Below are 25858 nucleotides of genomic sequence, written 5' to 3'. Positions count from 1 at the left end.
GTATGTTGCTCAGAAAATGGATGGTAGTCTGGTGGCCACAATGACAGCAGATATGCCATAAGAAGAGTTGCAACCATGTGCGTGATGTAATGGGACTTAGAATTCAGTGGCAATCATGGACATGATGACAAGCCATTAACGGGGTTGGACTTCAGATAATGACTTGCTGATACAAGAGGAATGGAGGTGTCCTGTAGGAGTGGTCCATGTCACTCAGCGCTATTTACTAAGATGATTGTAGGGATCTGTAGCATGTTAGGAATATAAAATGTTATAGCAAAAGCCTGAAGTGGCTCAGAATTGCCAGAAAATCCAAAGGATCAAACCAGTTGTTTACATCTGCTTTTAGACTGAGCACATCTGTATTACCCAGGCTTAGTTCAATTATGCATTCATAGCATATAGACACTCAACTAGACACAGGTCTGGACGGCCCCTTCTGTCAGCTAACAGAGCACTTTCCAGCTGAGCGGAAAGTATAGGAGAAACCAGGCCTAACCATCTGTGCTGCTTTGCAGATCCTGATGTCAGAGCCTGGCAAGCTGCTGCAAAAAGTGAAAGTGTGGCTGCAGGAGTACTGGAACGTCACAGACCTCATCGCCATCCTTCTCTTCTCCGTGGGCATGATCCTTCGTCTTCAAGACCAGCCCTTCAGGAGTGATGGGAGGGTCATCTACTGTGTGAACATTATTTATTGGTACATCCGTTTACTAGACATCTTCGGCGTGAACAAGTATCTGGGCCCATATGTAATGATGATTGGGAAAATGGTAAGCAAGGTCATTTGGTCCTGTGTTACTCTTTCCCAGAGGAAGATCCATGATAATAGAAAGAGAGATGTGATTCATTTTGGTTTGCTACTGTGGTCTGCATGAGATGGCCCCAGGGGTGTTTGGGTGTTTTAATTCCCTTTGAGTGCTTTGACTCTATTTGACTCTATTGCTATATAAAAAAACTAAAGAGTGCAATCATCAGACGCCTGTTTACTAACTGAAGCATATGGAAAGATCACTCGATTTATGCCAGGCACTGGCTTAAGAGCCTAGCAAAGCCAAGCAGTGGTGTCACACACCTTTGATCCCAGCACTCAGGAGGCAGAAGCAGACAGATCTCTGAATTTGAGACTAGCCTGGTCTACAGAGAGGGTTCCAGGATGGCTAGGGCTATACAGATAGATCCTGTCTAGGAAAAGAAAAAGAAAAATAGTTGAGCAAAGATGTCATGTCATGAGACTTAGACAAAGGAAGGAGAGTCCTTTGCATATAGGGTGAAAAGGTCCCGAGAGTGACACCTATGTAGTCCAGCAGAATCACAAGTCAGGACAGGCTCACGCAGAACGTTCACGGTGGTCAGATTTAGAGGAGGATCTGGTCTCCACTAAAAATATTAAGAGATTTTGAAGACTTGTAAAAGATGAGCTTCGGAGTTGACATTTGAAGCTGGGTGTTTTGCACTCACTTGGAATACCCCACTTGCAAAGTTAAGGACATCAGATCCCAGGCCATCCAGAGTTACACAGCAAAAGCTTGTCTCAACACAACCAAATGTAAAATAAGATCAAATAAAGCTCTTTTAGAAAGTGGCATTTTCTCCCAAAGGGAGAGTGGTGTTGAGTTGATCTGAGTTAGGGAGACAGAGTCTGAATACCAGGGATTTTGTGAGTACTGGGGAAAACTCTTGACTAAACCTGGCTCCTGGCACCAGCTCCTCTAATGGTTTAAAATAAAAGACTCTCAAGTGGCAAATTAATGTACCTCTATACAAATGTCTGAGAACTTCAACTTCCTGACTATATTCCAGCTTCCAGAATTTTCCCATAAAGACTGAATTTGAGGTGTCTGACATTGGTGTGAACCTGGTGATAGGTGAGGGTTGGGGGGTGGGGTGCTGGTTCATGAGCTCCTTTCTCAGACACTCTAGGGGAATAACCAGAACCTGATGTCCACATGTATATCTCTGCTATATAGAAAGCTAAGCATATCCACCCTACCTGGAAAAATATCCCCTCATAAGAATCTCTTTAGTATCATCTCTAGTTCCATTCTATGAGCCATTGAAACCATCAAGTGGCATTATAGATGCCTTTTTACTGCCACTCAAGTTTTACTATAAGCATCATTGCTAATTCAGTACTTATTAAACCCCTGTGTATGAAATCTACTTAAATACATCTTAAACAACTCAAAATCTTCCCACTAAGAAAACAACAACAACAAATCCATGAAAAGAAAGGAAAACAATAAATTTGAAATGGAATTCCTTTACTCTTTGATATTCAGTTCACTGCCTTCTAAGGCAACAAAGAACAATAAACATAAGAGCTGTGATAATTGGTAATGGCACGTGCTGAAAAATAGCTGGTAGATAAACTATGTCTCCTATCGTTATGTTTACATTTTCTTTTTAAAGGACAGTGAAGAAAGAAAAGTTTACAAACACACTGTTCTTCTATACAACCAACCCTTTCGTACACAAACTGGGAATGATCACACCAGTGTCACTTGGGGTAAATAGCTCCAGACACATTCTAGAGAAAGGAGACGTGGGCTCTGGAGCTTCAGTTACCCACACTGAACCCAGTTTAACTTGTGTGAGAAGGGGGGAAATGTGCATTATTTGTTTATTCTGTCATTGTGTCTTCGTTGAACAATGGATTAGAGATTTGGGTGACAATTCTTAGGTCTAAAAGTAGACTCTGTGGAATGTGTTTGAAGGAAGGGACCTGTGGATCCCTGCTCCCAGCTTATATAGGAAAATGTGCACGTGGATTTCTGAAGAGAAGGGGCCTTTGTTTTTTGTTTTTTCTTTTTAACTGGGATATTTTCTCTTTTTTCTCCCAGATTTTTTTTATTTGCATTAGAAACAAGATTGTTTTACATGACAATCCCAGTTCCCTCTCTCTCACGTCCTTCCCTACCACCACCCCCAACTAAAACCCTACCTATCACATATCCTTTCTGCTCCCCCTGGATGGTGAGGCCTTCCATAGAGTGTCATCAGAGTCTATCGTATCCTTTGGGATAGGGCCTAGGCCCACCTCTGTGTGACTTGGCTCAGGGAGTATCCCTCTATGTGGATTGGGCTCCCAAAGTCCACACCTATGCTAGGGATAAGAACTGAACTACTACAGGAGGTCCCATAGATTCCAAGGTCTCCTCCCTGAAACCCACCTCCCTGGGGTCTGGATCAGTCCCATGCTGGTATCCCAGCTGTCAGTCTGGGGAGCAAGAGTTGCCCATTTTCAGGTCAGCTGTTAGAAGGGGCCTTTTTGAGATTCTCAAATATATTTCCAAGTAAACTGAAAAAAAAAAATATCAAACTATAACAGCTTGGAAACCAGGCCAATTTTTCTCCACCTTGACACTTTTTTTATTTTTTTTTTTAAAGAGTGTCTCACCATGTAACTCACCCTGACCTGGACTTTACCCTTCTCCTGCCTTTGCCTCCTACGTACTAGGACTGCAAGCATGCATACCACACCCCCTGATTCTTTGCTGAAGAGTCTCCATCCTGTATATTACAGGATGTTTAGCAGCTTTCACACACACACACACACACACACACACACACATACACACACACACACACACACACACACACAGAGAGAGAGAGAGAGAGAGAGAGAGAGAGAGAGAGAGAGAAGAGCAGAGAGAGAGCTAGGACAAAAATATCTCCAAATATTACCAAATGTCCCTGAAGCACAAAACTACCCTCTGTCAAGAACCACTACATCAAGGGACTATTTAATCAGATAGTTATTTTTTATGATTACCTTATTTTAACAGATAGAATATTCAAAGACCCAAACCAAGTCAACTATTTTTAAAAGTCTAAGTGGCATTTAAATATTTGAAATATCTAAAGTTACATTAATACAGTGAGATTATCTTAATTTCCATGCCTATCATTTTAATAATGGCACGATTACCCCAGTTTCAACTAGAATGAAACCTTACTAAGAAACGAGCAGGAGGGATGTGATGCCTTTTCTCTCCTTTTTAACTTATGAATGACTTCATTTATCAGTCAGAAATAAGTAGGAAATTTGGGGACTTTGAGTTCTCACAGAATGCTTTTAAGATAATTAGTTCAATAATTGAGTCATCGATCCAGAAGGTAGATAAAAGTCTTTAGAGTTTATCAGTGAGCCAGATGGACTGCAAGCTGGAAGCTGAAGATCTCCCCAGATGTGTTACATACAAAGCCCTCAACTTTTAGAGGCCCCCTCTTTAGTACTCCACACCCAGGTAGACATCTAGAGACCAAACACAGGATGGCCAGGTGCTCGTTCTGAATTGGGTTTCTGTGCTGGCAATAAAAAAACAGCCCATCAAATCAATGTTTGAAGGCACAGACCTCCTTCATCCATCCCCACTGTGAGTCCCGTTGATATGCAGTGCAGGTCCAGGTTCACTTGAAATCCTGACTCTGTTCTTTCATATTTCATTTTTCAAGGAAATTCTGTAAACCTTGGAGTAACTCACTTGTGTAACAAGGAATAGAAAGAAACCATGTTAGGAGTTATGTGTTTCTGTGCTAGGCACCCTGGGAGACACAGCTCAGTCCTCATTATTAAACCCCATGGAATAGAGTTTAGAACCCTCCTTCATTAATTAAATAAACAGACTCCGAAAGAGACAGGGACAAGGTTCAAACTCCTGACTCCAGATCCTGACCTTCCAATAACAACACATTAGCATTTATGAGAACTTACCGCATAGCCATCCCATTTAGTCAAAGGTAATCTCGTGATTGTTATTATTATCCCACTTACAACATTTAAAAACAAGATTAAGCAACTGGCTCCAGGCCACTTAGTGAACTTTCTTTGTCTTTTTTAATGGTCAGGGGAAGGATTTTTTGGTGGAATTTTTTTTTTTCCATGTAGCTATTTTTGCTAGCTGTTGGGATCAAAACCCAGGTTGTCTGGCACCTAGCAGCATGTGGCTCGTCACCACTGTGGATGTTCTCTGTTGAACATACTGAGAGGTGTTCGTAAGACTGGGCAGGATCTTAACATTGAACTCACTGGATAATTTAACTTTGAAAACAAAAGAAGTCCCATTCCCTTTTTATTAATGGGGCTCAGATCCTGATATTTTTAAGATAGTAAAGACTTTGAAACAGGGAAAGCTCGGCATATGGGAAGAATTTGTTTTTTCTTTTACTGTTTTGACCCTGTGAATAGATATTAGGAGCAACCTTTAAAATAAAAGGCTGAGAAATGAAATTGGTGCAGTTTCTGTACTTACTGGCAGACTAGCTCTTACTCTCATGTATATACCTAGTTCCTCCCCCCCCTCCCGCCCCTTCCCCCCATCTTTTAATCTGTGTAGACAAATATAACATGAAGACCCATCTGGGCTCCTTCATTGATACAAATTTCTGTCAATAAATGATCAAAGAATTTTACAAAATAAAAAGGAGAGAGAAGATGGAACATAGACTTGGGTTTCCTAGGAACATGTTTCAACACAGCCATCTCACCTACTTAGAGACCTGCACCCACCAACTGGGAGAAGGAATAACAGCTGGCTTGTACCTGGGAAGACATGGAAAGGAGGAATTTTGGAGAAATTCCAACCTGCTTCAAGGTCTTAATTTTTTAGCAGATGTATTTTGAAGTTGTCTTGAAAATTGATGAATTGATCTAAAATATACTGAGGCCCCTGTGTCCTAAAGAACCCAGAAGATCATAACGTTTACAGTACTGGAACCAGTACCATGGAATGTTCTCTTTTAAGCTGAGGAGAAAATAGGTCCATAGTAGAGTGTGTGCTTACACTAGGCTCTTGGTCCGATCCCCAGCACAACAGTAACAATAATAAATAAAACAGTCTAGGACCTTCTTTATCACTGATAACTAGCATTTATCATTCTCTGTGGGTGGGCTCCCCTTTTACACTATAATATCCTAGAGGAGGAAGTCTTTGGTGTCAGACAGTATAACACACGGAGTGAAAACCAATTTCCGAAACTCAAAGGTGGGAGAGAGATACTGACTTAGAGAGAACAAGGTGGAACTGGCCATAAAGACTACTGAGACAGGAGTTCAATCGCTGCCAGAACCAGCTCTCTTTCTCTTATATACTCTGCTTATTCACTGGTGGGGAAGGTTAACCTCCAGCATGCTACATGGTCACAAAGAATGAACATTACAAAGAATGAAAGGGAACTTCTCTCTCTACTTCTGCTTTAAAGAAATGGTAGAGCGGGCTGTAATCTCAGCACACAAGAGGCTGAAGCAGGAGAATCACAAAGTTCCAGGCCGTCCTCACCCACATAGTGGGTTCCAAAATACTTTGAGATCACATAGAGACCCTATCTCAAAAAAAAAAAAAAAAAAGATTCTGAGGATCTGGTGATCATACCTTGTGTCAAGTGCCTGCCTCACCATGGCTGACATGGGGTGAAGTCCCACAACTAGCCTAGCTTGGACAGCACACCTATCTTTCTAGGCAGATGGCGTTGGAACTGGCTGTTAAAGAAAGAAGCCGTGGGTTTGGAGCCAGTCAGGATCACCACTTACTGTACCCTTATCAGTTTTCAATGTTGAAAAGAAAGCAATTGATGTCTGGTCACATAGCACTGTAACAAAGAAGGGATGGGAAATGGAAAATGGGGAAAGGAAAGTTGTCGGGAAAGGGAAAGTGGGGAAAGGAAAGGTGTCAGGCTTCCACCAGGAGGAGATTAGAAACTCACCAAGGAGGAAACCCATCATGTCAACAACAGAGCACTGGTCTGGTTCATGAAGCCACATGGCTTTAAGACCCGTGAAAATCCCCTCCATAATAAGATACCCTACAGGAGAAATATAGAAATTGGATGATTCTGTGAGAGACTGGCAAAGAATTGAGCAATGTGATAGGCTCCCCTTTGCCCTGCCCTTGGTCTATTTGTAAGTCCATATTTTCTTGAACTTTCCAAGTCATGTTAGCCCCTTAGAACTTAGAGTAGGAATATACTGTTCTGCACTTGTTCTTAAAATAGTCCAACTATCCCAATTCTAACTTTCCTAAGAAAGAAAGAAAGAAACCCAAACAAGCGACTTGCCTTTTCTAATAACAGTTTTTTTGTTTGTTTGTTTTTTTTAATTGTGTTGGAACCATGTGGAGAACCCAAATTCTGAGGACTAGCACTTCTGTGCCTAGCTGTAAATATATTTCATAGACATACATAAAAAAGAGGAGCTCCACCACTCATGCACTTGTTTAAAAAAAAAAAAAAAAAAAAAAAAAAAGCTTTTAGCAGCTGTCAGTGTTTAGCAGGTAGACATCAGCTTCAGTAGTCCACTTGTCCTCTTAGTCGGGGATTCCTTCAATGTCGGCATTCACAGGCACCCTCAATCACATGGTTTTTTCTTTTATTTCTCCTTCTCTGCCCTTCCAGATGATAGATATGATGTACTTTGTCATCATTATGCTGGTGGTGCTGATGAGCTTTGGGGTCGCCAGGCAAGCCATCCTCTTTCCCAATGAGGAGCCATCTTGGAAACTGGCCAAGAATATCTTCTACATGCCATACTGGATGATTTATGGGGAAGTGTTTGCAGACCAGATAGACCGTAAGCAAGTTTATGATTCTCATACACCAAAGTCAGGTATTTAACTTTGATTGAGTCACGTCTTTTCCAAGTCCATTTGTTTGTCCTCAATAAATGGCTCAAGATAGAGGACCGATTCCTAGTTTGCTATCTTGGTGGAAACAAACAATCACTGTGAGTGAATATACTATTTTAGCAAAGTAGCCATCAACTGTTTCTTCAGTTATGTCCTTCCTATAATGCAAACAGAAATCTAGTAGACCAAAGCCGACACACACACAAAAAAAATGAACCATTTTAAATGCTATAAGTTTGTGTACAACTCAAACTCCTAAGGCCAGGTTTTTCATATTTCATTACTAGGAATATATTATGTCAAAACTACCCACTCCTACCCTAGGCCTCAGCTTGCTAGACTTTAGAAAATAAATTCCTTGGGCTTGACTTTAGAACAAATAAACAATTCTCAATTTCATCATTAGAATTCAAGATTAAGGGCAAACATCTGTATGGTATTTTCCTCATGCTAGAAACTATTCCCCAACAGCCTTTCTCATTGTTAAGTGCTATTGAGACACAGATGAAGCCAGAATTCATTACCAAGAAGTATGGAAAATGCCTGTAGGTCATAGACCGAGTTGTTTGCTGTAAATGTCAGGGTGGAGGGTATCTATATCATAAAGTGCTTTAGTGTAGACCAAGAGCCAGCAGCCCCAGTGCCTTCAGCCTACTAGATACCGAGTCTTGACAATAAACAACTCCCTTTGTGTGAAATTGGAGGATAGTGTAGTCATGAAATCTGTTCCAGGATTTTATGTGGACCAAATGTCAGGGCACACCAGGCATCAGGAAATGACTTGGGGAAGAGAGCATCAGGGTAGAAGCATGTTTCACTGTGGAGTTGAATCCCACGAGCAGCTCTTTCTCATTTTCCCTGAGGACTTTAGCTCTGAAAATAACAACCCTCCAACACTGTTGAATTAACATTTTTTAGACTTTTTTTTTTTTTGCTGACAGGCCAGCCATCTGAGCCCTGGACTGTGAACGAGGATTAGGGTCAAATACCACATAGCTTAATAAGAGTGGGAGTAGAGTCTAGTCAGCACCCCACTCTCCCTCCTCATCCCAGGTAGGATGGGGCCTGTGAACACAAGGACATAACACATTTGCGCTTGGAAGTCCTCAGGCCTGTGAAGAGCGTGTGTATCCTGGCAACAGAACACAGCCACACGTCATTTTCCCCTCCATGATAGATTTTGAACAAATACACTTCCCTTCTCAAAACACGTTATCTGAGGCTCTGAGGCAAGCAAGACTTTTTGGAACACCTAATTGGAACAAATATTTGTTCCATAAGACTTAGCCAACTCACGGAGGAAGAATTTTAGCTCCATCCTCCAGTTATAATATCTTTGGCTAACAATGCGCAGCCTTCAGAAGGCAGTTTCCCAGGGACAGGAATTTCCTGTAGAGAGCATCCTTTCAAACGGTCCCTACAGGCAAAACAACACTTAAAAGTTTGTTATTGATTTGTCTCCTCAGAGACTAAGCATGCTAGTCCGCCCCCCCCCCCCACCGCCGGGAAATTGCTTTTCCACTCTGTTACATTATTTTGTCTTTTCAGGTTGTCCCTTTTTCTCCCAGAATGAGATGAAACCCACATGGGCATTTGAAGGATGAAGCAATGTAGCGTGGGTGGGAGAAAGGGAGGGAGAAAGGGAGAGAGAAAGAAAGGGCGGCATGGATGTGTTTTACAAATGGGATTCTGTGTGTCCCTCTACAAGTGGCCATTTATTGATGTTGTACTATGAACCGAGCCTAGTGCAACAAATACCACCATCTGCTGAATACAAGGACTTAGTATTGCTGTTTAAAAAGAAGGGCTGATTATAGTTTAGAACTTGAAATCTCCCCACCACCCCCAAAGACAGAATAGAGCTGTTTTGTGTGACTGGAGTATGAAAATAGACAAATTCCCCTGCTCTGTGAATTGGATCTGTGGCGCTCTATGTGTGTGAGGATAAATCTTGACCCCCCTAAATCCCAAAATATAACTGACCTAGCCTTAGACAGATACAACCTTCTTGAGACCCTGCCCTCTCCCTCTGTGATCTTCTGAAGTTGGCTGCGATGGCGAACTCTGTTCTAAGCTAAATCAGCCAGTTTTCTGTCTAGAGTGCTAAAGAGTATCTGTCCTTTCTCAAATGGATTTAGATGACTGTCCCCAAATCTCAAATAACACTCTGCCAAGGTCACAGGACGTCACTGTCCTATTACTGACTCAAATGCCTATGCTATGGCACAAGGTGGGCCCAGTGGAGACGGGAAGCCTGCCCCCCACCTGCATCTTCAGAACCGCCCAGGAGAACTAGTACCAAGCTGTTTGAGAAAGGTACAAATCATTGATGCTGCCCTGCAGTGTGTGGCCTTCTCTCTGTGCCGTGTCGAGGTTGGTGTGTAAAGCATGTATTCAGGCTGATTGGATCTCATATCCACCTGGACCCGCTGCTCTCCCACAGTCTACCAAGCCCATGCTGTGGTTGTGCTCCTTCCCCATTGCTGCTCATTCACACACACCCCAGAAGACTCATCCTAACGTGATGCACGTGCTGACTCCATATCTAACTCTGGTTCTTTTGACTTCTCCGTTGTTGGACCCATTTCATGTTGGGGGAAATTACCTCTTTCTTAACTGGGACTGATTGATGTGAATATGCAATGGGGCCCCCAGAAAGTGTTAACTCAGAATGGAGGACAGCTATAATGCCCTCACTTCTGGGAGGCAGTGTTACCTAACTGTAGCTTTTATATATATATATATATATATGTATATTATCTGTGTTCCTGTTATTTTAGACAGATTACCTAAAAATCCAAAGACTATAGGATGAGACCTGTAAGGTTACTTTCCAAATGTGCTTAAAATCTTAAGAGAAAAAAAATGGAAACACATTTTTAAAAATCACAAAATAACAAGTACATTTGTCTTGTAAGCCATAATAGACCAGCCTCAGTCTAAATTATCTGAGAGGATAGAGTTTGGCTTCTGGCTTGGAAGCAGAGGAGTGCAAGAATGTGATTAGAAGTAGAAGATAATGAAAACGAAGAAGGGACCACGGGCATTTTCACCCTGAAGGTTGGGCCTCATGCTGTTCTGCTTCGTGTTGCTGTTGCTGACTAGTTAGTTGGTCAGTTGGTATTTGGTTTTATTTTACTTGTTTGTTGTTGTTGTTATTATTGTTCAGATAATCGGTAATTGACATTAAGTACTCATGTTGCATATATTACTTTGCTAAGCCTGGCTAAGGGCCACTACAGTGACTTGAAGTCTAGGTTGTTAAATACACCAATATTGGCCAGTGGCTGTAGCTCAATGGCAGAGCATTTGCCTTGCCCATAGGATGCTCTGGTTTCAATACCCAATGCCACAGAATAATTAATTCATTCCATTACATTAGATACAGCAATACCAACTTCAACATTCTTTTGGGGGGGGTCTCGCTGGGGTGACCCTACTGCATTGCCTCTGAGGGTTAGCCAGGACCCCACAGGTGCTTGGGTGGAAAACACACTTAAAGAGCAGAAGAACAACAGAATAAGTACATTCCTGGCAGTATCCACACCAAGGCTGGAGTGAAATTAAACCTGAAGGGCTTTTCCTGAGCTCAGAGATCTGGTTTGGTGGGTGAGGTGCTTGGAAGTTCACCTTGCTTAGCAGAGGAGACAGGGTGCTCTAGGCTCTCACTGGATGGGGCTGCTTCTTTCTTACAGGGAGGGCATCCTGCTGTATATTCACATCCCCCAGGCTGCTCTGAGGCAGGAGAGAAATGAATCATGCTCTTGAATGCATTAAATACGGGTCTAAATTTAGGCCTCCTTTCTGCCTCTCTGGGTATTTTTACAAGTTTAGATAGTACTGTGAAAGCAGAATGTCCAGGACTTGCTTTCTACCATGACAGCTTAATATTACCTAGCCATTTCCACTCTGAATTAAATAGCCAATCTTCTTAGTAGATGGGTCATTTTTTTCTTGCTGCCTGGGGCTTTATCATCTGAAATTAATAGGGTAATCTAAGCAGAAGAGTTTTGTTTTGTTTTGTTGTTTTGATTGATTGATCGAATACAACATTTTGCTATTAAAACAATCCTTGATCTTTGGCATCCAGGTTGTCTTTGTGGCTTTGATTCAATCAAGGGTCTAGTGTGTGTATGGAAAGCTCAAGTACTGTCCTGAATTACTTTTCGGTCTCCAATTAATTGTTGGTCTATTTGGATGTGGAAGTAGGACAGCTCGGGTGTCTGAAATACACTTGCAACGTGGAGCCTGGAACTCGTGGAGAAGGAAGATGGCGAGTGGTGTGCATCTCAGTCATTCCCTCCAGTTCTCAGAGCTCGGCTCTTAGCTTCTGTTCAGTATTTAGACTGACCTCTGATGGCTGCAGAGCACACTGATACCTAACGGCTATAGCATGGGCTGCCTTGCCAACCAGGAAATGGACTCTGGGAAAGAAAAGCTTGGGCTAGTGCCCGCTTTGTGGGAAAGAGGAATTGTTTTATTAGGTTTCATTAGGCTTCATAAGGAAGCTGGCCACTACAGGGCTGTCTCTGAAAAAGTCAGCTCATACAGTAAAGAATGCCCACATGACTTGTTTACAAACTTGGCCTTGTGAGATTTCCAGAGAACAGAACTATCTCTGCATCGAGTCACTGCTGTGGCCTGTATGCATTCCACTAACATGATATCCACTGTAATTTACTCACAGCTTGGCCTCTACTTCGAGTCCATTCTTCATTCAAAGGATTTTTTTTCTGCCTAAGAGCTGAAAAGCAAAGCCTCGAGATAAACATGAAAGAGACATTGCCTTCAAGGAGCTTACAGTTCAGAAGGGGCAAGCTGCCATTGACAGCCTATATATTGAGGCAAAGCTCAAAGAGGAAGTCAGTCCATTCCACATGGAGTAGGAGCATAGGTGTAATAGATGAGGCCTTGCAGAGAAGAAGAAGGCTAAGCAGAGCCCTGAAATATGAGCAGATGTGTGCTAGGCAGATGGGAATAGGGGGTGTGAAGAAAGAATAGCATTCCAAACTGAGACCCAGAGTGGCAAGCTCCAGGCACAAAAAGATGATTTAGTGTGGCTCACTGTAGAGTGAGAGGTAGGAGACAGGAAGCAGGACAGATGGGTCTGGGTGGAGAAGGAGAGGAAAATGGAGAGGGAGACCATGGGGAGGGAGGGAGGGAGGGAGACGGGATTTGAGAGATGAAAGAACATCCCTGATGCAGTAGCGATGGAGAAGATAGGCAGCATAAGACCTGGGCCAAAATCAGATGGTGCAGAGGGCATAGGAGAAGTGGGTAGGGATTCCAAATGGGGGAACTGGAGCTTGCCCTGGGATCACTGACTTAGTCTAAAGTATAAAAATCATTGAGAAACTTGGGAAGATTAATGTACCTGGAGCTGGTGTCCCATTGGGGTTGGATTGAGTTCATAAATCCTATAGAGTCCAGGGAAGCCATGAAGCTGAATAGAATGAGCTGAACTACAAAGCAAATTAAATTTCAAAAGGGGGACTGAGAAGACGACTCCATGATTAGCATTGGCTGTTCTTGCAAAGGGCCCAAATCCAGGCCCCAGCACCCACATCAGGCAGCTCACAAACTCCAGTTCCAGGGGATCTGATACCCTCTTCCACCTCCATGTTCTACACATACAGACAAGCAGACACATAGATGTAAATATTACTTAATTCATTTAAAAGAGCTAAACTAGAAATGCAGACTTTAGGAGCAATGTCTCTTCCTGCGAACACCATGATGGATTAGCACATGTAGAGAATACAAGTAGAGAGAGGCTGGAGTAGGGTATGAAGAACAGAATTGCAAAAATGGCAAAGGATGCCAAGAGAAAAGGGTTGACTAGGCAGTTGTTTAAAGATCCATTGGTAACCTTTTGCTGGGAATTTTCACTTCTGTCCTAGGGTGCTAGCCTCTCCTGAGATGGATAATTCTCCTACCTTGAGTCCTTCAAAGGCTGGTTACTCTAGTACCATTAACAGAGCACTTTGGATCTGCCCTGGCTGGCATGACCCCAAAGCCCCTCTATTGTCCATTCTATAACGATCCCTCCAAGTGAGTCCTAGGTAGCCCTGCAGAAAATGAGCTTCTGGGGGTGCAAACCATCTTAAATTCTCATGACTTTCTCCTAATCCTCTATACTAAACCCCCACAGTTTGTAATGAGAAGAAATATTGAGTTCCCATCTGGCTATGAGAACTATTTTGTCACCTAATCGCTAATTTATTGATAGGGAGAAGCAATATAAGTATTTGTCCCTTTCCATAGAGACAAGTCAGGACACTTCCTTGAAAGTTTTGTTTTATCTTGTCCTCTTCAACAAGTACAAAACATTATCTTTAAAAAGTAGGAGTCCACTGGGTTAAGAAAAGACTCCCAAATCAGCAGCAATGATGGAAATCAAACTGGCAGTAAAGACCTACAAAATGAGGTTATCTATGTGTCCATAGAACAGAAGCAAGCAAGTTGACTAAGGATGATTTGAGATAAAATTAGCCATTGTAAAATAACACCAGTTGTCCTTACTCTGCCTAGCTGTAATGGGCTGCAGGCCAGGAGAGATAGCCACTGCACATTGACTAGTAGAGACACTTGCATAGAGATAGAGCAACCCCAACTGATGTTAAATGCACCATAAGGGGGGGAGGGATACAAGGCCTGTCTGTATCTAACCCCAAGCTGTTGACTTAGTGCCTGGGACATCAAAGTCAGTGATAGCTAATCATCTTCAAAGAAAGCATAAGTGGGCTAAGCCCATGAAGAGCAGCCCCTAACTGAGAGTGGAGAAAAGCAACAGTGTGGGGACAGAGTAGGATTTAAACTCTTCACACTGGAGAGATAGAAGAGAAGATGCCAAGAGTCCCTGGGTTTCCCAGGTGAATCTCTAGGCATACCATACATAACCTGGGACCCCAAATCTGAGAGTGCTTGACCAAGTATCCTCTGAAGTATGAAAGAACTAGACTAAGAACAAACAAAGGGAATGTCCTTCGACAGAGAATATGTAACATTTATGCTTCCCTAAAGATGTGACCGCCCCCCCCAAAAAACACCTATTCTGACAGGCTTTTGATTTTTTTTTCATTTTCCCTCCTCCCTCCATGTCTATATTGTCTTCCCTCCTCATTTCCCAGTTAAACTCCACCAGGTTTTTCCCATCTCCCCCTTCATAGCACCTGTGTCCTACTAGCCCCCTCCATCTCTAAAGCTCCTCTTCTCCCCAGAACCCTCCGTGGTCCCTTTATTTTCCTGGCTTATGCAATTACATCTAAAGATTCAGAGCTAGAAACTAATAAGAGAGAACATGCAGCGTTTGTCTTTCAAGGTCTGGGCTTCCTCACTCAGAATAATATTTTCCAGCTCCATCTGTTTACCTGCAAATTTCAAGATTTCATTTTTCTGTATAGCTGAATGAAGTTCCATTGTGTAAATGGACCCCATTTTCATTATCTGTTCATCAGTTGAAGGACATGTAGGTTGTTTCCATTTCCTAGGTATTGCGAATAGAGCAAAATCCTCTGACAACAACAAAAAGCCTACATGTTTATAATCCCAGATAAATCATTTTATTTTTGAAGGAAAAACAATAAGGTGAGGAAATGGAAGGTGGTTCTTCCATAAAATGGAGTGTGCACATCACAGAAATGGCAAGAATAAGCCAGGCATGGTGGCGCAAGCCTGTAATCCTTGCACTCAGGAGGCAGGGTGACTTAGAATTTGAGGCCAGCCTAGGCTACACAGTGAGAACCTGTCTCAAAACACATGCATGCACATATGCACACACACACACAACGGAAATGATGTATAACCTCATAGCACATTAATAAACATGGGCATCCAGTAGGCAGTGTAGTGGATACCATTGGTTCACTGCCCAGATTCCCTCTCATCCCCTTTTCCAGGTTTTGCACACAACCCCCCACTGTTTCTGTGGTCTCTAATACTGGGTTCACCTGCCACATTCAGATAAATGCCTCAGGATCCTTGCAGTCTCTTCATTACCCAGAGAACCTAAGGTGAGCTGAGAGTTTGGGTGTCCGAGGGAATCCTGCACCTTGTTTCTACCCTTTAGATGCGGGGAATATAAAAGCTTAGTTATTTTGACTCTTGTTGAAACCCCCAAACTCCTACCTTTAAGCTGAAGAATACAGGTACAACCCATACCCTGGAAATCCTAGTGGTATCAGGCGTGGGCTCAGGCTTCAGCTGAAGCTGCACTTTTGGCGGGGAGGGCTTTTATCCCCTCCCCCTTGTTCTGCTCCCACTGTACATATTTTCTTTAGTAAATAAATCACGCTCGTTTTAATGCTTTCCTCAGTGATGCTTCTGGAAGAAACTAGACTGAGATAGGCCCTCAGATTCTAAGTCTCCTCAGCTAAAACCCGACATCATTCACATTGGAGACTCCTTTCCAGCAAGGTAGGAAACCATGAGCATCCTGGATTATGTACACAGCAGATGGCCGATCCAACCACCCACATTTACAATGTGACAATCATCTCTCCCATTACACACTTCTTAGCTTTGTATTGGTATAACAAAATCCCCAAGGCTAGGGACTTCACAATAAAAGAGATTTATCTAGGCATGCTAATGCACACCTATTATCCCAGCACTTGAAGGTTAAAACTGGAGACTCACAAGTTTGATAAAAATCCCTCTGAAAGAGACATAAAAGAAAAAGGGAAGAGAGAGGGAGGGAAGGCTTCTTTGCTCAGCTCTGCAGCTTCACAAACAGAGCAGCTTGACACTGGCATCTTCTGGGCTCTGGTAAGGGCTTCATGATGGATGTTGTCATAATGGTGGGAACGTGTGAGAAAGAAATCACATCGCAACACAAGAAACAAGAGACTAGTGGAGAGCCAGGCTTCCCCTGTTTTATAAAACTCCACTCTTGAGAGAGTGAACCCATTCTGCATGACTGCCATTAATCCCTTTTGCGGATGTCTCCAGAACCTAATTACCTGCAAGTGGGCCCCAGCTCTCAAAGGTTTCCCTATCTCAACACCACCATACATCATTACCAAGCCTCCAGTACTTTGGAAGGTCAAATCACACACAAGTTCCAGCATTATAGAGCTGTGTATGGTGGCACAGACCTGAAATCCCAGAAGCCGGGGATGCTGGGGAAGGAGTGAGAAAAAGAAAAGAAGAACCGTAACATGGGGTCTGAGAGAAACATGACTGTACCCTCTTCAATAGTTGAGGTCAGTAGCTGTAAAGGAAGGCATGATGTTTCCAGGAGTCTCTTCAAGACGTCGTGCCTGAAGCGGAAAGAGTCACTCAAGTCTTGGGATCTTTTATTCTGCCTTCTTAAATCCTTGCTTTGTACCCACAAGGCCTGTGAGGAAATAGGAAAATATTCAGGCATAGCCCTGTCTTTAAGGAATTTGTAAACCAGGCCAGGCAGGTGTGAGCAAAAATTTTCCAGAAATGACTAGATGTTGTTTCAGGGCAGTATGGTCTCTGTCATAGTTTGCAATGTTGCCATTGTACCCCCGAAGTGGTCCTAGATATAAACTAGTGTGTATGACTATGTATCAATAAAACTTTATTTATAAGAACAGAAGGCAGGCCAGATCAGCCATGCAGACTGATTATACTCCTAACTAAGCCAACAAGCCATGTAAGTATATTGGTTTCCTTCCTGCAGGTGTCAGTTGAACTCCAGAATGGAATCTGGAGTTTCCTCACTCCCCAAGTTTTCTCCGAAGGCATTAGATGTGCTTACTCCCTAGGAATATGTCATTCTAATGCTTCAGATAAAATGACCCAGCAGAGAAGGGGGTATCAGTTGTTACCTCGGTTCATGTGTGTAGAAAGAAACCATACTACTTCTGGGTGGATCTTGCTTCCAGACCACAAATACAGATGCTGCCAGGAAGCTGGTATTTGCCTTCTAATTCCACTTATTTCTATTTTGAAATTATACTCTTAAAATTGGGAGGAGATCACTGCCTGGGGTTGTGGAATATGGGTTAGGATGGGTGGGAGCAGGATGCGGGGCTAACTTGCCAGTTCATATAGCTTCCTGCTTAATGTCAGTGTGATTCTTCCAGTCCTGCAAAGTTAGAATGTTTCTCTACAGTCCCAGTTTCTAAAAACTTTCTCTCCCAGAAACCCTGCTACTTGTAACAGAACTCCAAGGATGATACAGCCGGACCTCACAAAGCAAAGGTGGACCGGCATTCCCTCTTATCCTCATGCACATGTGTGCAGGTTCCTATTTCTCTCTCTTCTGTCCCTGCTTCAGCCGGGACATTTGAATCCACTCCCCGAATCTTCCTTTCTGTTTTCCCTTCTACACACATTCTCACATCCCTGGGAATTTGTAAGAGAATAGCCAGAAAGATACACAGGCTCTCTCTGGGTGCTCGGTGATAACTCTCCTATCCATGAAATACTGAGAACAAAGCCAACACGCGTTCCAAAGACATGATGGGAAAGTGATGGACTTGTCATCCCCAGTATCCACAGGGGATTGGCTTCAGGACTGCACCTCATCCTGTGGCTACCCAAATCAACTGATGTTCCTGTCCTTTATATGAAATAACTTAGCACATCCTCCTGTAGACTTTTAAGTCATCTCCAAACTGCAAATACCCAATCCAGTATAAGTGCTAAGAACATGCTTATCCTCTCTGATTTAGGGAATGATACGTTTGGTTGTTTTTGTTTTTTTTTTTTGCCAGTATTTTACTTCCATTTCTGGTTAATGCAGAACTTCAGAGACAGTGAGCCAACTCTTATCCCACCGCATTAATTTAGCTGTCTTGTAATTAAAAGTAAGTGTACAGGTTCCTGAATACTGTGCATAAACTTTGCTTCTAAGGGAAATTACAACAGAAGAATTACAATCTGTAGCCATATCATTCTAAATCATTTCTCTCTATGGCTACAAGGGTTTTATAGAGTCAAGGGATGACAGTGGCTCTAGAAAATTCTTCTAGAACACTCCTGGGCAGTGAATGGTCTGTGGTAGAACTGTGCTGTCTGTTGCCACAGCTGCTGGTCTCCCATGCTTCTGGGTACTTGAAATGTGGCCAGTGTGAATGAAGGACTAAAATTCCTATTTTATCTCATTTTAATTAATTGGGATTTGAACTCAAGCAGCTGTATATCTCGAGTGGGTGCCATATCGGACAGCGCAGCCCTAGAACAAAAAGCTTCCTTTGGTATGCCAACTCCATGGGAGCAAAAACCACATCTATCTGTTCCCTGTTGTAGCTTCAGCGGCTCAAGCTGTGTCTGGCACAAAGTAGCAACTCAGAAAGTCTCCCGTGCAGGGTTAAACATCCTAAAGCAAAACACAGAGCAAAGCAGTGTTGTTGATGACCTTAAATAATCAAACAAACAAGCAGATTTCTGTGAACAGACACACGGAGCCAGAGAAATCAGGGTGCCTGGGATGAGAGTCAGGACAATGGAAAGGAACTGAGTGGTTATAAAGGAACTGCACACTGGGGTTAAATTGAAAGGCGTGATCATGGACTTATAACACATTCATGCATGGGGTGAAGAGTCAAGGGGAAATATATATCCTGCGAGGGAATCCAAGAGTTGATAACAACCTAAAACTTAGCCAAGTGTGTTCTTTAGAAAATTACAGCCAGGTTCAAGAAATATAACAGGGCAAAGCCATCATTATAAAATATACACAGAGATTAGTTGCTGGACATCCATAAAGAGGTGAAAGAGAGAGAGAAAGAGAGAGAGGGAGAGGGAGGGGGGGAGGGAGGGAGGGAGGGAGGGAGGGAGGGAGGGAGGGAGGGAGGGAAGGAGGTCCTTCATTGTGAGAGTACTGAGAAAGGAAGAGAGAGCTGTGCTAACCTAGCAGCAAGACAGAATGGACCCTGCAGAGTCCCCCTGCTCTGAGCTGTGCCATGCTGGAGGTAATTGCTGTACATTCTGTAACCACACGGTAACAGAATTCCAAACACACGGTGTTCTGACCAAACCCAGTAAGGCAGATGGTTGATCTCCACCAAAAGCGGAGCCAAGGACACCCATTTTGATTTTTAACGGATCCATATTAACAGCCAACAAACAGACTGATCTGCATGCAGGTTAACAATTAGCAGACCATTCCAGCAAGCACCTACATCAATTGTCCTAGAATGTGACAGAGTCCACAAAAGCCTGAAGGCAGCGTGTAAGGCAGGAAGGTGCCAGAGATTTGGGAAGATAATGTCCCCTAGAGCAAATAGCTTCCTGCAGCTAGATTGTAGGCCACATCAGCCAAGGGATGTTTAACTAAAACTTGCTTGGCTTTGGGACAAGTCTTTGGTCTCCAGAATATCTGGCCCCTAGTTCAAGATGAGTTGTGTTTAGAAGACACCAGTAGTTTTCAGTCAAATATAGAATTTTGAGTCTTTGTCTTAGTGGCATCCTCAGTTCTGGTAGAAAACTATTTCTTGATCTGGGCAGTAGTGACACTGGACATACATGCCCTATGGATCCTTCTATGTGGGCATTAAATCTCACCATCTAGTACAGAAAAGAATGCATGGAACAGCCTGCTATTCTCAGTTTGAATGGGTCCATTCAGTGATACCAAACACTTCCACATGTCAGGCTCTGTGCCAGAGCTGGGATTTAAAAAGGACCTCATTTCTTTGCCTTTGAAGAACAGTTAATAGGGAAGATTGGCATAGCAGCAGAATGTTACAAATTGTTGTGATTTAGTTCCATAGAGGTGACTTATAAGGACTCACTCAAGAGAAAGAGGAATACAGTTTAGCAGTAGCCCAGGGAGCCACAGCAAAGCAGAGAGGCAGAGCAATGAGGGGTCCGAGACATTTGCCTGGTGAGAAGAGTTAAGCTGGATTGGTACAAGGAGTTTTTCAGACAGATAAACCATCCTAAAGAGAGGACTGTCATGTCCAAAGTCAGAGACAGATGACAAAGCATGCCAGGTGTTAGCAGATGGGGCTGGGAAGAGCAAAGACAGGAGGTCCCCCAACTCTGCCAGCCAGTGACTAATCCCCAGGTTAGTTCCACATACAAGACATTCCCAGGCCTCCTGGACCTACCGTGGTTTGACGTGTTGTTTTTGTCTGGTTCCTTATATGGCCACTTGCTGCACTATCTGTGTTTTTAGGGGAGGAACTGGGGCCAAAGGCTGTGTCCATCTTTTCTACTAGCACGTGAGGGAATGAATGGAAATGAGGTTAGGAAGACAGATTGCTAAGAAACACTTTATATGCCAAGCTAAGAAATGTGGGTCTTTTTACAGTTCATCTTGTGTGGAGCCTCTTTCTAAGTGAGATCTCTAACTTACAAAAGCCAAGTGAGAGAGGAATGGAGAGATCATGACTAGAAAATGCACTACCCATGCTCACTTCAGGGAAGCTGGAGAAGGCAGACAGATGCTCTTTGTTCCAAAACTCGCCTGACTGAGGAATAGCAAGCTTCCCTTCGAAGATCCAAAATCCCCTGACCAGGTCAAACCTGCAGACTCATCTCTCCTTAGTGTAAAGTATTTGTGTGTTTAATCTTAGCTCTCCAAATAGCTGGAATCAGCACTCGGGGAAGGAGGGCTGGAAGTGAGACAGGAAATGTTGGAGCAGATGGTTCAGCCTGGATGAAGTAGGCTTTGAGCAGCCAGAGGGCAGCATGAGGCAACTGTGCAGGGCAGGGAGCAGGGCCGAGGCATGGTGGTGGTGAAAGGACTGTGCCTGCATGGCAATTTTCCCAAGCACCTTGGCAGATATTTCACTTTCTCCAAAAGCCATCTTTTTGCTGCCTATAGTACGCTGTTAATATTGGTTTTAAGTATCAGGATTACTTGACACTCCAAAGCTCTAGCCGTAAGTTCCTCCACAGACCAGCATCACCAGTTCTGCCTGTATGCTCCTTCCACATTCCACCTTCTCTCTTTTGGCCCTATAGAAGTATACAGGGAGAGGGGAGGACAGAGAACGGATGCATGCATAGCCCTTCCCTCCTTCCCTCCCTCTCTCCCTCCCCCCTCCCTCCCTCCCTCTTTCCCTCCCTCCCTCCCTCCTTCTCTCTCTCTCACTCTCTCTCTCTTTCCCCTTTCTTTTCTCACCCTCCCTCTCCCCTCCCTCCTGACCTTTTGCTATTATTATTATTATTATTATTATTATTATTATTTTATTATTAGGCCTATACCAACTACAAATACTTCAGGCAAACTATACAGGAAACTCAGAGGTCAAAAACATCTCAGGACTGCCCCCAAGAGGCTGAGATATACCCAAAGAGGCTTTCTTGTGGCCACAGAAAAATCTCCCAGGATCTGGGGTGATAGAACACTCTCTAGTATGTTCAAGGCTGTGAGTTCAGTCCCTAACACTGCCAAATAAATAATGATGATGATGATGATAATGATGATGATAGCCTCCCAAAAGTTCAAGTCTATTTCCCTGATCCTCAGCCAGGGATAATGTGGCCACTCACTCTCACCCAGCAAGGGGCTATCTGACTTAGAAATTATGTGTTTATTTTATTTCTTAAACCTCACTGAGTTGTTCTTTAACAATTCCATAATTTATAGTGTGAAATCTGATTATAACCCCTATCTCTTCCCCTACTTCTATTGTTTTCCTCTGTTCTTCCTGACAAGTCCCCTTTGCAAATTAATGGCTTTGTTGTTGTTGCCACCCACTAACAGGATTTAATCAGGATTGTCTGTATGGCTGTGAGTTTGGAACTATCCACTAAAAGCCTGGTAGGCTGTTTGGTGATTATACAACTAAAGACAGTGTTCATCAGTTGTAGTCAGTAGTTGAGCATCAAGCTATATGGCCCTGTAAGCCCAGCCACATTCATGATAGAATGTTAATGGGCCCAGTCTTGTGTAGGCCCGTTACAGACAGCCTCAGCTGTCATGAGGTCATGATTGCACTGGTTGCATGACTGTATTTTATAAGTTCTCTCCCTATGTTCCAATTCTCATTTTTTTCCTGCCTCTCTTTTCCATGCTGCTCCCTGACCCTTAAAGGTGGTGGTATAAATGTCCTATTTAGGGTTGAACACACAACTATCACTTGTCCTCAGTACCTTGAGCAGCCATTTGGCTCTGGAGATGCATTTGTCTATGGGTATAAACATAAATATTTAAAAAGCAGTGTGGTGCTATGATGATTTAACAAAACAACATTAAGTTCACATCTGGGGCCTAATACCTCCTTAGCCATGGCTTTTTAGCAGGGTTTATAGTACTCGGACTGGAGAGATGGCTCAGCCATTCAAGGCTAGGCTCACACAGTACTAAGCATGAACTCTTTCTTGTGGAATGGACCTAAAATCCAATCAGAAGGGTTGGTTAGCCCCACAACAGTTGTGTCACTAAGCACCGTTGGACCCAGTTTGCGGTGGCAGGTTGGTATTTGTAGACAATAAGGCTCACAGCTGGGTAAACCCGTTGATGCTTTTTCTTTACCAGAAGACTTTGGCACTGTTAATACTAGTCAGCATCGAGGAAGCCTCCAGCTCAGTTCAAGGTTGGTTTCTCTATACCTTGCATCCAAAGTGTGTGGTTTCTTCAGCAATGGAGCCTTATCAACCATTTTTCTGGTGGGCAAAAAAAGAAGAGTGATCAGAGCTCATGCTGTACTGAGGGCCTCTGTCGCCTCCCTGACCAACAACCCATAAGGAGGCATCTCACACATGCCACTAGGGCTTTTGTTTAGTGACCCACGGCTTCTAGGAACAGCATTTCTCAGGCATGCAGAATGTCTCCTTTCTAGCCCTCTTTTTTTTTAAAAAAAAAAAAAAAAAAAAAAAAAACTTCTATTTTTAACTGGCTCCCAAGGAAGTAAATCTCCAAACGGCTTTTTCATAAACCCTTAGTTTTAGTTAACTCTCCCTCCCTACGCACCCCTACATCTATCCTGCTTAAACTTTCCACTCCCCGAATCTCCCCTCTCTGTTTTCATATTGCTTATGCTATATATCTCCCCTCCCTTAAGGTAGCAGCTGCCCCAGTCGCCCTTTTCTGGTGCTTTTACTTCTGCAGGTACTCCAAGTTAATCATAAATCTAAGATTTGACGTTGGGATCCACATCTGAGAAAAGCTATGTGGCATTTTTCTTTCTGAGCCGGGGTTACTTCATCTAGTATAATTCTTTTCTAGTTTTACCCATTTACCTGTAAATTTCATGATTTCATTTTTTCTTTATAGCAGAATAAAATTCCATTGTGTATGTACTACATTTTCATTATCTATCGGCTGATTGACATCTAAGCTTATGCCTTTTCCTAGCCGTCGTGAATAGAGCAGTTATGAACACGGATGAGCAAGTGTCATGGAAGTGCAATGTAGCATCCTTTGGGTATAGGCACTGGAGTAGTGTACCTGATCTAAGGAGAGTTTTATTTCTCAGTTTTTGAGGAACCTCTGACTTCCATAGTACCTGCACCAGTTTACACTCTAGGAATATTTTGGGGTGTCGTAACTCAGAGGGTAGTACTTGATCTAGAAGCAGAGGTCAGGGATGCTGACCATCACCCTCCAGTGTCGCATACAGAATCACCCCTTCCTCCATGTTAACCAGCACTGAGGTTGAGAAAATCTGGCCTCCTAACAACCAAAATTCAAGTCCCAATCATTGCTTCTTACAAGGAAAGGCCACAATGCAATTGCCTCATTGTCTGGAAAGCCCTAAATGAAAAATTTTTAAAAGTCCCTAAATACTAAGAAACTGAAGCTTGGCCTGGAAAGCTCTAGGTCTCTATTTCCTTGCAGCATTTTGGAACATCTTTCTCTCTGCTCATCTGAGTTAGGATATCACACAGAGATGGCATCTAGATAGCCAAAGGATGAACTGCTCTTAGTAAACTGCAGTAGACCTTGTCTCTTGATCTCCAGAAGCCTTTGGATAAAATTAACCCAGATGTCATTGCTATATAAGAATGAGAAGAACCTGGGAACCCTAACCTGCCTGTCAGCATCCACAAGTATTTGGTTGAGCCAGATGAAGTTAACCTCAATGTTTCTCTTCCAGACTTTGTGAGAGACCTCAGTCAGTTTTCACAGGGTGTGGGAAATCACCATGTTGTTCTGGTAGATGAGGTGGTAGAATGACCTCAGAAGTCCTAACAGAATTACCCAGTTCTATCAACATGGTGTTTCACTTGGGATGAAACATAGAGGAGAATCATACCACCTTGATGGGACTCAGTAGTTACAGTTACTAATCAATGTCAGCAAACCAAATTCAAAACAGTTCTTAAACAGGGGCCGGTGACTTGCCAGGGTAGAACATGGGGCTCAGCTTCACAAAAGCACAGTTCTTGAAGCAAAGACGTGAGACCGCCGGGTGCCCTTTTTAATATTCCGAACAACTGACTTCAGAAGTAAAATGCCACTGTGAACTGAGTGGTTACAGTACTGCATAGGAAGGCCAGTTGCTGACAAGTACTTCAAAGTCACTTGTGCCACCTGAGGGACATAATATTCACCTACAGAAAGAACAATATATGATGCATGTGGTTCTATTATGCAGTCAGTAATTGAATATACAGGGCAGGGGACGCCTCTTCCAAGCAGAGAAAGCACTAAAAGACTGGATTCTTTTCTGTAGATTTAAGATTACAAACCCTATCAAGTTTCAAAAATGTCACTGCCTTCAGCCAAACAGACAGCAGTTCTATTTAAGCAGATTGTACAGAATATCAAAATTCCCATGTTCTCTATTAAGTGTGTGACAAAGGCAGGGTCACAGGCTCCATGGGCAGCTTCTGCATGGCCAAGGAAAGGGAAAGTCAATTAGCACTCGTGGAGTCTCTAATGCAGTAGCTGGCACCAGGACAGGCTAATGACACACTTCCTAGTCCGAGTCTGCTGACGGATATTGGGAAGAGTGAAGAACTTGCCCAGGCTTACAGGAGAAGTGAATTGGAACCCACGCCCAATGACCAAGTCTGTGTTACTTTCTACACAACATCAGAAGGCTCCAGATCTCTTCTCTTTGCCCTGAGTCCTGAGTCCTAATCACCCATTCATTTGCTTAGTAATCACTTACTAAGTATCCTGCTCAACACTGGAGATGTAAGAATCACAACAGCCTTTGGCCATTCTGAAAGTGCAGTGTCACAATGTCAGCTGTCAAAGAGGATGGAGAATCTCCCAGAAGCCAGTGGCCTCCACATTCATGAAGTCCAATGAAGCGTCATCATTTGGCCTCCTGGAAATTGGCTATAGTTCTAGAATAGCTATACTTTTTTGTTTTGGGGGGGTTGTTTTGTTTTGTTTTTGATTTTTCAAGACAGGGTTT

The 25858-nt window shown here is 43.1% G+C and overlaps 1 protein-coding gene across 24 annotated transcripts in view; it reads left to right on the top strand.

The window, feature by feature from the left end:
- The window catches only part of LOC100770216 (transient receptor potential cation channel subfamily M member 3), an 809714-nt gene that overhangs the window by 750573 nt on the left and 33283 nt on the right, over positions 1-25858 (top strand). For 20 of the 24 annotated variants that reach the window (XM_035441905.1, XM_035441926.1, XM_035441928.1 and 17 more), the window contains 2 exons: positions 519-770; positions 7390-7564. In XM_035441905.1, the coding sequence (XP_035297796.1) occupies positions 519-770; positions 7390-7564 (427 nt within the window). Of the gene's footprint in view, positions 1-518; positions 771-7389; positions 7680-25858 lie in introns of those variants that run through there. The other 4 variants (XM_035441910.1, XM_035441912.1, XM_035441908.1 and 1 more) reach the window with 2 other exon arrangements.

This window comes from Cricetulus griseus, chromosome 3 (assembly GCF_003668045.3).
Source record: "Cricetulus griseus strain 17A/GY chromosome 3, alternate assembly CriGri-PICRH-1.0, whole genome shotgun sequence".
Taxonomy (NCBI): domain Eukaryota; kingdom Metazoa; phylum Chordata; class Mammalia; order Rodentia; family Cricetidae; genus Cricetulus; species Cricetulus griseus.
The sequence above is the reverse complement of the archived record's forward strand: the minus strand, read 5'-3'. Positions and strand labels throughout refer to the sequence as shown.